At 45.3% G+C, this 14,430-nt stretch overlaps 1 protein-coding gene across 3 annotated transcripts in view; it reads left to right on the top strand.

Annotated features, from left to right (window-relative positions):
* Positions 1 to 14,430, top strand: part of XRCC3 (X-ray repair cross complementing 3) — a 44,221-nt gene that overhangs the window by 14,659 nt on the left and 15,132 nt on the right. For all 3 annotated transcript variants that reach the window (XM_088455366.1, XM_088455364.1, XM_088455365.1), the window contains exons 4-5: positions 6,717 to 6,929; positions 7,245 to 7,399. In XM_088455366.1, the coding sequence (XP_088311492.1) occupies positions 6,717 to 6,929; positions 7,245 to 7,399 (368 nt within the window). The remainder of the gene's footprint in view (positions 1 to 6,716; positions 6,930 to 7,244; positions 7,400 to 14,430) is intronic.

The following is a 14,430-nucleotide window of genomic DNA, read 5'->3' on the forward strand; positions in this document are numbered from 1 at the left end:
ATTCACCCACCACTCACACCAATGTCACTGTGTGCCCTGTGCACAGACTGCTATGTAGCCTATCCTATTCATTCACCACTCACACCAATGTCACTGTGTGCCCTGTGCACAGACTGCTATGTAACCTCTCCTATTCACCCACCACTCACACCAATGTCACTGTGTGCCCTATGCACAGACTGCTATATAACCTCTCCTATTCACCCACCACTCACACCCATGTCACTGTGTGCCCTGTGCACAGACTGCTATGTAGCCTATCCTATTCACCCACTTCTCACACCAATGTCACTGTGTGCCCTGTGCACAGACTGCTATATAACCTCTCCTATTCATCCACCACTCACACCAATGTCACTGTGTACAGACTGCTGCCCTGTGCACAGACTGCTATGTAACCTCTCCTATTCATCCACCACTCACACCATTGTCACTGTGTACAGACTGCTGCCCTGTGCACAGACTGCTATGTAACCTCTCCTATTCATCCACCACTCACACCATTGTCACTGTGTACAGACTGCTGCCCTGTGCACAGACTGCTATGTAACCTCTCCTATTCATCCACCACTCACACCAATGTCACTGTGTGCCCTGTGCACAGACTGCTATGTAACCTCTCCTATTCATCCACCACTCACACCATTGTCACTGTGTACAGACTGCTGCCCTGTGCACAGACTGCTATGTAACCTCTCCAATTCATCCACCACTCACACCAATGTCACTGTGTGCCCTGTGCACAGATTGCTATGTAACCTATCCTATTCACCCACCACTCACACCAATGTCACTGTGTGCCCTGTGCACAGACTGCTATGTAGCCTATCCTATTCATTCACCACTCACACCAATGTCACTGTGTGCCCTGTGCACAGACTGCTATGTAGCCTATCCTATTCATCCACCACTCACACCAATGTCACTGTGTGCCCTGTGCACAGATTGCTATGTAACCTATCCTATTCATCCACCACTCACACCAATGTCACTGTGTGCCCTGTGCACAGACTGCTATGTAGCCTATCCTATTCATCCACCACTCACACCAATGTCACTGTGTGCCCTGTGCACAGACTGCTATGTAGCCTATCCTATTCATCCACCACTCACAACAATGTCACTGTGTGCCCTGTGCACAGACTGCTATGTAGCCTATCCTATTCACCCACCACTCACACCAATGTCACTGTGTGCCCTGTGCACAGACTGCTATGTAGCCTATCCTATTCACCCACCACTCACACCAATGTCACTGTGTGCCCTGTGCACAGACTGCTATGTAACCTATCCTATTCACCCACCACTCACACCAATGTCACTGTGTGCCCTGTGCACAGACTGCTATGTAACCTATCCTATTCACCCACCACTCACACCAATGTCACTGTGTGCCCTGTGCACAGACTGCTATGTAGCCTATCCTATTCACCCACCACTCACACCAATGTCACTGTGTGCCCTGTGCACAGACTGCTATGTAACCTATCCTATTCACCCACCACTCACACCAATGTCACTGTGTGCCCTGTGCACAGACTGCTATGTAGCCTATCCTATTCACCCACCACTCACACCAATGTCACTGTGTGCCCTGTGCACAGACTGCTATGTAACCTATCCTATTCACCCACCACTCACACCAATGTCACTGTGTGCCCTGTGCACAGACTGCTATGTAACCTATCCTATTCACCCACCACTCACACCAATGGCACTGTGTGCCCTGTGCACAGACTGCTATGTAACCTATCCTATTCACCCACCACTCACACCAATGTCACTGTGTGCCCTGTGCACAGACTGCTATGTAGCCTATCCTATTCACCCACCACTCACACCAATGTCACTGTGTGCCCTGTGCACAGACTGCTATGTAACCTATCCTATTCACCCACCACTCACACCAATGTCACTGTGTGCCCTGTGCACAGACTGCTATGTAGCCTATCCTATTCACCCACCACTCACACCAATGTCACTGTGTGCCCTGTGCACAGACTGCTATGTAACCTATCCTATTCACCCACCACTCACACCAATGTCACTGTGTGCCCTGTGCACAGACTGCTATGTAGCCTATCCTATTCACCCACCGCTCACACCAATGTCACTGTGTGCCCTGTGCACAGACTGCTATGTAGCCTATCCTATTCACCCACCACTCACACCAATGTCACTGTGTGCCCTGTGCACAGACTGCTATGTAACCTCTCCTATTCACCCACCACTCACACCAATGTCACTGTGTGCCCTATGCACAGACTGCTATATAACCTCTCCTATTCACCCACCACTCACACCCATGTCACTGTGTGCCCTGTGCACAGACTGCTATGTAGCCTATCCTATTCACCCACTTCTCACACCAATGTCACTGTGTGCCCTGTGCACAGACTGCTATATAACCTCTCCTATTCATCCACCACTCACACCAATGTCACTGTGTACAGACTGCTGCCCTGTGCACAGACTGCTATGTAACCTCTCCTATTCATCCACCACTCACACCATTGTCACTGTGTACAGACTGCTGCCCTGTGCACAGACTGCTATGTAACCTCTCCTATTCATCCACCACTCACACCATTGTCACTGTGTACAGACTGCTGCCCTGTGCACAGACTGCTATGTAACCTCTCCTATTCATCCACCACTCACACCATTGTCACTGTGTACAGACTGCTGCCCTGTGCACAGACTGCTATGTAACCTCTCCTATTCATCCACCACTCACACCAATGTCACTGTGTGCCCTGTGCACAGACTGCTATGTAACCTCTCCTATTCATCCACCACTCACACCATTGTCACTGTGTACAGACTGCTGCCCTGTGCACAGACTGCTATGTAACCTCTCCAATTCATCCACCACTCACACCAATGTCACTGTGTGCCCTGTGCACAGATTGCTATGTAACCTATCCTATTCACCCACCACTCACACCAATGTCACTGTGTGCCCTGTGCACAGACTGCTATGTAGCCTATCCTATTCATTCACCACTCACACCAATGTCACTGTGTGCCCTGTGCACAGACTGCTATGTAGCCTATCCTATTCATCCACCACTCACACCAATGTCACTGTGTGCCCTGTGCACAGATTGCTATGTAACCTATCCTATTCATCCACCACTCACACCAATGTCACTGTGTGCCCTGTGCACAGACTGCTATGTAGCCTATCCTATTCATCCACCACTCACACCAATGTCACTGTGTGCCCTGTGCACAGACTGCTATGTAGCCTATCCTATTCATCCACCACTCACAACAATGTCACTGTGTGCCCTGTGCACAGACTGCTATGTAGCCTATCCTATTCACCCACCACTCACACCAATGTCACTGTGTGCCCTGTGCACAGACTGCTATGTAGCCTATCCTATTCACCCACCACTCACACCAATGTCACTGTGTGCCCTGTGCACAGACTGCTATGTAACCTATCCTATTCACCCACCACTCACACCAATGTCACTGTGTGCCCTGTGCACAGACTGCTATGTAACCTATCCTATTCACCCACCACTCACACCAATGTCACTGTGTGCCCTGTGCACAGACTGCTATGTAACCTATCCTATTCACCCACCACTCACACCAATGTCACTGTGTGCCCTGTGCACAGACTGCTATGTAGCCTATCCTATTCACCCACCACTCACACCAATGTCACTGTGTGCCCTGTGCACAGACTGCTATGTAACCTATCCTATTCACCCACCACTCACACCAATGTCACTGTGTGCCCTGTGCACAGACTGCTATGTAGCCTATCCTATTCACCCACCACTCACACCAATGTCACTGTGTGCCCTGTGCACAGACTGCTATGTAACCTATCCTATTCACCCACCACTCACACCAATGTCACTGTGTGCCCTGTGCACAGACTGCTATGTAACCTATCCTATTCACCCACCACTCACACCAATGTCACTGTGTGCCCTGTGCACAGACTGCTATGTAACCTATCCTATTCACCCACCACTCACACCAATGTCACTGTGTGCCCTGTGCACAGACTGCTATGTAGCCTATCCTATTCACCCACCACTCACACCAATGTCACTGTGTGCCCTGTGCACAGACTGCTATGTAACCTATCCTATTCACCCACCACTCACACCAATGTCACTGTGTGCCCTGTGCACAGACTGCTATGTAGCCTATCCTATTCACCCACCACTCACACCAATGTCACTGTGTGCCCTGTGCACAGACTGCTATGTAACCTCTCCTATTCATCCACCACTCACACCCATGTCACTGTGTGCCCTGTGCACAGACTGCTATGTAGCCTATCCTATTCACCCACCACTCACACCAATGTCACTGTGTGCCCTGTGCACAGACTGCTATGTAACCTATCCTATTCACCCACCACTCACACCAATGTCACTGTGTGCCCTGTGCACAGACTGCTATGTAACCTATCCTATTCACCCACCACTCACACCAATGTCACTGTGTGCCCTGTGCACAGACTGCTATGTAGCCTATCCTATTCATCCACCACTCACAACAATGTCACTGTGTGCCCTGTGCACAGACTGCTATGTAGCCTATCCTATTCACCCACCACTCACACCAATGTCACTGTGTGCCCTGTGCACAGACTGCTATGTAGCCTATCCTATTCACCCACCACTCACACCAATGTCACTGTGTGCCCTGTGCACAGACTGCTATGTAACCTATCCTATTCACCCACCACTCACACCAATGTCACTGTGTGCCCTGTGCACAGACTGCTATGTAACCTATCCTATTCACCCACCACTCACACCAATGTCACTGTGTGCCCTGTGCACAGACTGCTATGTAACCTATCCTATTCACCCACCACTCACACCAATGTCACTGTGTGCCCTGTGCACAGACTGCTATGTAGCCTATCCTATTCACCCACCACTCACACCAATGTCACTGTGTGCCCTGTGCACAGACTGCTATGTAACCTATCCTATTCACCCACCACTCACACCAATGTCACTGTGTGCCCTGTGCACAGACTGCTATGTAGCCTATCCTATTCACCCACCACTCACACCAATGTCACTGTGTGCCCTGTGCACAGACTGCTATGTAACCTATCCTATTCACCCACCACTCACACCAATGTCACTGTGTGCCCTGTGCACAGACTGCTATGTAACCTATCCTATTCACCCACCACTCACACCAATGTCACTGTGTGCCCTGTGCACAGACTGCTATGTAACCTATCCTATTCACCCACCACTCACACCAATGTCACTGTGTGCCCTGTGCACAGACTGCTATGTAGCCTATCCTATTCACCCACCACTCACACCAATGTCACTGTGTGCCCTGTGCACAGACTGCTATGTAACCTATCCTATTCACCCACCACTCACACCAATGTCACTGTGTGCCCTGTGCACAGACTGCTATGTAGCCTATCCTATTCACCCACCACTCACACCAATGTCACTGTGTGCCCTGTGCACAGACTGCTATGTAACCTCTCCTATTCACCCACCACTCACACCAATGTCACTGTGTGCCCTGTGCACAGACTGCTATGTAACCTATCCTATTCACCCACCACTCACACCAATGTCACTGTGTGCCCTGTGCACAGACTGCTATGTAGCCTATCCTATTCACCCACCACTCACACCAATGTCACTGTGTGCCCTGTGCACAGACTGCCATGTAGCCTATCCTATTCACCCACCACTCACACCAATGTCACTGTGTGCCCTGTGCACAGACTGCTATGTAACCTATCCTATTCACCCACCACTCACACCAATGTCACTGTGTGCCCTGTGCACAGACTGCTATGTAACCTATCCTATTAAAGTGACCGTGGGTCCAAAGCACCTCTCCCCTCTCCGGCTGTACGCATGGGGCCACGCCTATCTTTTGCATTGATGTCAATACATTTTGTTTTTGTTATTGCTCAGCTTTCACTTGACGGATTGAGATGAAACAAAGTGCAGGTTATTTCTAGGAGTTTTCACTACACAATGATGCAGTTTTCATGAAAATTGGTTCAGTAGTTTTTGTGCCAACTTGGAACAGACACAATGTTCTTATTATATTAGTGTAGATTAATACAATGTTTCTTATTTGCATTTTTCATGTCTTGTTGAGAGAGAGACAATATATTGAATTTCTCTCTTAAGTTCATTTTTATTTTTAATTAGACGACGTAAAATAAAATCCAACGTTACATTTATTGAGGCTCTGAATCCAGCGGGTAGGTCACTCTATATATATATATATATATATATATATATATATATATATATATATATATATATATATATTTATTATATAATATAAGTTTCAAAAAGAGATCCTCCCTCCTACAGTTGGCTTTGTTTGGGGGATCTTAAAGTTCATTGGGGAGGGGCTTTGACAACATGGGGATGACCTAACTGTACTGAGGGCAAGATCTCTTTCACAGATCGTTACATACATTTGAGGATATCACCAATCTCACAAAGCTCCGATATGTTTTATGTAGGCCACCGAATTCCAACAAAATCATTTTAGTTTTGGGTGTAGTAAATCTTTAAATGATAAGTTTATCTCCTTTTGACCGTCCATGCTTATAACAGTTACATAGTATGTGGCTTATTTTGCTGGTTTCTGAGTTCTGGAGAAAAGTGCTATATAAATAAAATGACCAGTAATCATACTTTCCATATCTTTTACTATTTGGTGGTTTGCAGCATTACAGCTGTACAGAGAGAAGACCATATTCCCTTCCCAGCACCAGAAGCTGAGCCTGGGATGTAGCGTCCTGAATAATCTCCTGAGAGGTGGGGTCCCCCTGGTGGGCATTACAGAACTAGCTGGGGAGAGCGCAGCAGGGAAGACCCAGATTGCTCTCCAGCTGTGTCTCTCTGTGCAGTACCCAGTAGAATATGGGGGTCTCGGAGCAGGTAGGTACAACACCATTCTTACTTATACCAGTGCTGTGGAACCATCACACAGGAAGAGTTTAGCTGTGCAGTGATCAGTGTAAACATAATAGATCCATGTAGGAGAGTATACTGTAGTATAGCCATGCACAGGAGGCAGTAGGGGAAGTAACACAATCCATATTTGGTAATACATGTATGTTATATATCTTGATACTTTGTTAGTCCTCTACCTCCATTTCCATTCACCCTATAATCATTAAATCAGTGACCTAGATGAATGCATTCTGCACAGGATTAAGTGGAATGATGAAATATATTCATATTACGGTATAGGCGCTGTCTACATCTGCACAGAGGACGCCTTCCCGAGCACGCGCTTGCAGCAGCTCATGCGCTTACAGCCTAAGCAGAGAGCAGAAGTTCCGGCTGATTTCAGTTGCAGCATCCGCTTTGGAGACCACATATTTATTGAGCACGCAGCTGATATAGTAAGTGACACAGAAGTTATAATCATCCCTTACATTTTAGGGATTAAAAAAAGTATTCAAAAAAATGGCACTGAGCATACTATTGTATAATGTATACATGTAATATGACTTAATAATGGGGCGTGGCCTGGAGTAGCTAGGAGGGGGGCGTTTGGCTGGCTCTCCCGCTTACATCCTTCTAAATATCCTGCTATTACTGATTTGTTCCTCATCAAGCTGCTAATTACTGTGGGGTATCTTCTCCTGCATATCGGAGGCTCAGAGGTGGAAGCCTGCTGGGTGCCTCCCATAATATATCCCCGGTGTTCTCTGCGGCCGGGTCCTATCCTTGTGTCCGCCTCCAGAGGCTGTATCGCGTGCTGTACTTACCTGAAGACTTTATCCTGCTTCTTGGCTGCGCCCTTTGAGATCCTGTTGCCGACTCCTGCCGTCCACCTCTTCGGATCAGATCCCCTCCCGCTGCCTGTCTCGCGCGAGCCGCAATATGCTGGGAGTTATCGGCTGGCATCTTGGATTGGAGGTTTCATGCAGCTTCGACTCTCTACTCCTCATTGTCCTGATGTACCTGGAGATGCAGTCGAGCTGCCGAGGGGCTTCCTCTTCCGCTGGTAACCGTGCCTGCTCCCTGGTAATTTACTGGGATCTCCAGCCTGCATTTCTTATTTCTCCTGACGGCTTCCAACAGCAGCCGCCATTTTGGAAAGAAGACTGTGTGTTCTGCATCCTGGCCATTTCATCATCCTCATAACCTGTTCATACTTCCACTGAGGGACATTGCTTCCTATTTCAGCAGCCATCTAATTCCATATAATAAGTCTGTTTATAGTGAATTCATAGGTATACGTGGTTGTATACCGCAGACATGGCTGACTTACTGCAACATATCCTCCAGGCTATTAAGGCTTCTACTCAGCGGCTTCTTAAGAAGTTTGATGACATGCATGTGGATATCCTTTATCCCGTGGCATCACTTGGCAGTATTGTGAGGGGATAGTGCCAGATCTGCATACGCTTTCTGAGTTTACAGACCCACATTTTCAGCAATTGAGTGTTTTTTGGAGGTATATATCCCAATGGATGCGCTTCGAGGAAGTTGATGTTGTTCAGAAGATTTAGGGGTCTAGTTACTAAGCAGTGTTAGGAGACAGAGTGAAAAGTGATAAGGTACCAGCCAATCATCTTCCAAATGTCATTTTTCAAACACAGCCTGTGAGATGACAGTTAGGAGCTGATTGGCTGGCACCTTATCACTTTTCACTCGGTCTCCTAACACTGATTAGTAAATAGACCCCTTATTCTCAGATCCAGTTAGGTGTACAGAGACCGCGGGATTTGTCATTTCAGAACAGTATGTACTGTTCTGCTAATCCACGAGTTAGCTGGGATGGGACTGTATCTCTGATTTTATCCTTTCACGGGGCTGTGGCCTGGCCGGATTAGTGTGTTGAAGCCCATCATTATGCCTAGTCGTTTGGGATATATTCAGAACCTCTTTCTCATATCACTGTGAATTTGTATATCCTACTGTTTTGCATTATTTTTTTTCTTTATTTTATTTTTTTCTCTCTTCTTTGTATTTTATGTGTGTCTTTAACATATCCATAACTCTTCTGTTTTATTTTATTTGCTGTGCTATATATGGCTGTAAATTGCAAAAATATGCTGTAAGGTTGAATTCCGTATCCGTATAATGCGGGGGAGCTGAGCTTAGCCTAGCTTAGTGCCATTACGTTTATTGCTCTTGTCATTCATGTGGTTCTTAAAATCCTTTTCTTGGGTTGGGAGGGGTTTAGTTAGTGTTAGTTAGCTTAAGGAGATAGGGAGGGTATTTTCTTTTTTAAGGGATCCAAGTATGCCTGGGTTGGGGTTAGGCCATATAGGGTGGGGGGTTACGGGGAGGTTTGATTTATATTTATTTACTTTGGGGTATGTGTATGATTTTGATATTTGGATAGATGTGGATGCTTTCTATTATGATATTCCCTGTTGCTTTGTTATGTGATCCTTATATTAAGATTGGTAGTGCTGGGGTATCTGTATTATTTAAGGGGGAGGAACAAGGATTACATACTGTACTTCTCTGATCTCCAGACTCACTGGCTTGAATGGCGCCTTCAAGTCATTTTTGTTTTAAATTTTACGTTAAAGAGTACTCAACATATCCTGTTATTTATGTACCATATTCTATTCTTGTGTACATTGCTATATGGTTCTCCCCACCGTATGTTATATGTGTTTTCACATCTACCTTAATTCAAACATTCTGTATTTTCTATTTGATGTTGGTGTAAGTTAAAAAATTCAATAAAGAATATTCATTAAAAAAAATAATATATGACCTAATAATAGATAAGTGTATAGTGCAGTGAGGCCACTTGATCTTAGTATTGATAGGCTATAGCCCAACGAATACTGATTTGCACTACACCATGGCTTCCTCTGCTCTCTCCAGATGGAGTGGCTCATTCCCAATAACCTCCTTAGCTTGACTGTCCTAAGAGTGTTCATCCATATATATATGAGATAGAGATATATATATACTCATAGGGGGGTATTCAATTAGGCTCCGAAAAGTTGAAATCTGACGTCATTTTCGCATGTTTCAATTATCCCCGTATTCAATTTCAAAGACTTTTCGCCGGGTCGAAAAGTCTTGAAAAAAAACGGGGATAAGTTTTACCATGTTTTACATGGCGAAAAAAAGTGCAGAATTGGGCTTTAGGGGTGCAGGCTTATAAAAAAAATAGCTTGCACCCCTGGGAATGTCATTCCAAAATAAACTGTGTCAAAAAAAATGGGGACACCCCAAAAAAAATTAATTTATATTTGGGGTGAATAAAAAACCCACGAAAAACCACTTCTAAAATAGACAAATTAAATCCACAGGGGTTTCCTTATATGCGTCAGGTGTTTTCTTCATTGTGCAGAGTAGCGGCATGTGCATTTTTGCTGAATTTTTAAAAATAACTTTAGGGACTTAAAAATATGCTTACCCCCATTTTCATTTACCCCCCCCCCCAAAAAAAAAAATCCAAGTGCTATTCTTCACCCCTTCTTCATAGCCGCAAATATGCACCTGTCGTGGCTATTACAAACCCCGACTTCCATCAGCAGGCAAAAATGGGTGTACCCATAGTGATCCCCCATGTCTGGACATCTTTAGGCTTAAAAAAATAGCCTGCACCCTTGGGAATGCCCCCTTAATACGAAATGTGCAAAAAAAAAAAAACCTGGACCCCCCAAAAAAAATAATTTCAAATTTTGGGGTTAAAAAAAATAAATAAATAAATGAAGGGGAACAGTGTTTAAAAATAGCGAAATAGGTTCAGGGGTATTCTGTAAGTAAGCGGCAGGTGTTTTCTAGAATAGGCTATTAGCGGCAGGTGCTTTTTTTGAAGAATTTTTAAAAAATTAGTTTAGTGACTTAAAAATATGCTAGTACCCATTTTCAGGTACCCCAAATTTGATGGGACTACTTTTAAAATTGAAAAAAAAAAAAAGCTAAGTGCTCTTCTGCATCACTTCTTCAAAGTCGGGGAAAAAAACACCTGCCGCGGCTATTTAAAAACCCGACTTTCTTTTGCAGGCAAAAACGGGGGTACCCATAGTAATCCCCCAGGTCTGGACATCTTTAGGGGGGTTCTACAATTTTTTGCCGAAAATTCCCCTATTTTTTCGCTGATCAAAGTTTTGCCTGTTCACGGGCACGTGTGCGCGATACTTTTCCGCCTGGAAAACAAGCGAAGGAGGCGAAAAGTCCAGCACGCGAAAAGTCTGGATTTTTCGCCTCAAATTGAATACGGGCCTAAGGGGTATAATTACTAAAGTTCTGTGTGGCCAAACACCGGGCACACGTGTGTAAAATGCCCGCCGCGGCACTGAAGGGGTTAACTTTTTTTTAAAAGGACTAACAGGTGCTAGGCATCCTGCTTTAAAATGTATTGCCGGAGCTAGGCATCGGGTATTTAAAAATATTTTTTAAGCGTATGATCTGCCACGGCCCGGACCCTGTCCAGCAGCCGCGGCAATGATGTGTTAAACCCCGGTGCGCTGCACTGGGTGACTTTGTGGATGGAGCTGCTGAGTGCTCCCCGCTGGGAGCCTGGCGTCTCAGCGTTGCACCAGGGGGAAGGAGCCACTGTAGCTGGGAACTGGTCCCGGGCTGCAGGACTGGGTGCTAACCGCTGGGGACCAGGAGCATAGCCGGGACAAGTGTCCCGGACTGCAGGGCTTTGAGTGGACGCATACTGGGCAGTACAGCATGGAGGTCCGGATGCCGGGCAGCCCGGACCAGCTCTCAGTAGTTAACCCCCGGTGTGCTGCACCGGGGAAAGTGTGCACGGAGCTGCCCGCTGGCTCCCAGTGAGCACTCTTATGATGTTAACCCCTGGTGTGATGCACCAGGGGAGATCCCACAGTCCCAGACTGCAGGGCTAAGGGAGCCCAGCGCTGAGTGCCCCGCACTGTGTGTGCTGGGGTTTGGGAGAGTAGCTCCCAGTACTGCCAGCTCTGAAAGGGGGTAAAGTCCCAGCGCTGGGACTGATGTTATATACACAATAATGTAAATGTTTAAGTCAAAATTTTTACATTTTATTGAAGTAAATCGTACAACAAACAAATATCAAATACAGTGTTGATCACAAAATAAGTGAGAAACATCCAAAATACATATCAAAAATAAATTGCATAAACATAGGAAAAATATTCAAAGATCTTAACTCAATAATATAATATTAAATAAATAATAAAAAAAGGAAAATATAAATAAAAATAAAATAATATAAAAAAAAAAAAAATACTTGAACACACATGGTAGCTTATATCCAAAAAATTTGCATTGTAATGGGGAATAAAAATAAAGTATAAACAAGGAAAAATAAATACTCCTTAACGAATAAAAAATCTAAAAAGGGGGGGGGGGGGAAGAGTTAGAAAAGTCAGCAGAGACCTGGAGTAATGAGAGACTGAGTTTGGAACCAAGGAGACCAAATCGCCTGGAATTTAGCAACCCCGTTAATTTGTAAGCTAGTAATATACTCCATGGAGGCTATGAAATTAATCTTTGCTACAAGAGCAGGCAATGGAGGCGGGTTTTGGTCTTTCCAATGTTTGGCAATTAAGTTTTTGGCTGCGTTGCATATGTGTACAAGCAATTTGTCTTGAGACTTTGAAATTCCAGGTACAGGAGCATTCAATAGGGCCGCTACAGGATCTAAAGTTACCCTAAACCCAAGAGCACGGCAAATCAATGAACGAACCTGGTCCCAAAAAGGAAGTATAGATGGACAGGACCACCAGGTGTGTAGGAAGGTGCCCTCATTTCCACATAGCCTCCAGCATAAATTGGATGTAGCTGGGAAAATGGCATGGAGTTTGGTGGATACTAGATACCATCGGGAATAAACTTTGTTGCAAGTTTCTCTAATTGATACACTGATGGAGGCCTTAGCTGTACGTAATTTAATCTCATCCCACTGATCATCCTCCAGAGCTAAGGACAAGTCAGATTCCCAAGCCAATTCGTGGGGTTCACGGTTTGGGGGATCAGGGGCCAAAATTGAATGACAGATTAATGAAATGTTACCTTTCCAGCCAATTGAGTATAAACATAACCTTTCAAAAGGGGTAGGTGAGCGTAATGTAGAGGACTTAGTTTGAGAACGGATAAAACTAAGAATTTGAAGATACTGAAAGTGACACGAGATGGACAAGCCATATAGTGGTCCTGGAAGTCTGAAAATGTGAAAGGAGCAAATGCACCTTTAATATGGGTGAAACGTTCGATGCCACAATTACGCCACTGAGCAGCAAATTTACGGTCACATCCTGGGGTGAACAAAGGATGGTTCCAAATCAGGGTCAGGGGCGATGGGTAAGAAGCTAAATCACAGGAATTACAAAGCCTATCCCATAACCGGATAGTAAAATATACAGTTGGAACTGAAAAGGCCGAGGCTGGTCTGCACGATCCAGGGAGCCATATTAGAGCTAACAGACCCACCCTGAATTAAGGAGTTTTCAATATCTACCCATTTCTTAATCCCATTTGCAGAGTGCCATGATATAATGTGATTGAGTTGACATGCCGAGTAGTAGTTTTGCAAAATAGGGAGACCCAGACCACCCGAGACTGTACTCTTAGCTAGGATGGCCCTATGAATGCGGGGCTTATGACCAGCCCATATGAACTTGTTACATAGTTTCTGCAGGGAAGCGAGTGCCGAACACGGAACTGCAACCGGAAGGGTTTGAAATAAGTACAATAAACGGGGGAGGAAATTCATTTTAATTGTATTAATCCTGCCTATCCACGAAATATACAGATTAGTCCACCTGCCTAGGTCTTGTGTAAGTAACTTAATCATGGGGCCATAATTTGCTTTATAAAGGGAGGAGTAAGATTTAGTGATAGACACCCCTAAGTATTTAATGGCTAAAGGTCTCCAAAGGAATTGGAATTTGTAGGTCAGTGTTGCCTGAATTCGAGGGTGAACATTTAAAGCAAGAGCTTCCGACTTTGAATGATTTACTTTGTACCCCGAGAGGGATCCGTACAACAGCAGTTCCGTCTGGAGATTGGGGAGAGATACTAAAGGATTACACAATGTTAAAAGAACATTATCCGCGAATAATGATAGTTTGTATTGATTTTGTCCTATAATGATCCCTCCAATATTCAAATTGTTCCTGATGCGAGCCGCCAGTGGTTCAATACATAAGGCAAAGATTAATGGTGAGAGTGGGCAACCCTGTCTTGTGCCATTAGACAGAGGAAACCGTGGGGAGCAAAGGCCATTGGTCATAACCGCTGACGAGGGGTTAGAATATAGAGCCTTAATTGTAGACAAAAAATGACCCTGAAAAACGAAAGAGGACAGTGTTGAAAATAAAAAAGGCCAGGAGATGCGATCGAATGCCTTTTCCGCATCGAGGGCCAGGACAACCGAAGAAAGTTTAGTAGAGTTGATATGGTGAATTATGTCAATAGTACTTCTCGTGTTATCCGAAGCCTGTCGACACGGAACGAAGCC

Source organism: Taudactylus pleione, unplaced genomic scaffold (assembly GCF_031769625.1).
Source record: "Taudactylus pleione unplaced genomic scaffold, aTauple2 ptg000652l, whole genome shotgun sequence".
Taxonomy (NCBI): domain Eukaryota; kingdom Metazoa; phylum Chordata; class Amphibia; order Anura; family Myobatrachidae; genus Taudactylus; species Taudactylus pleione.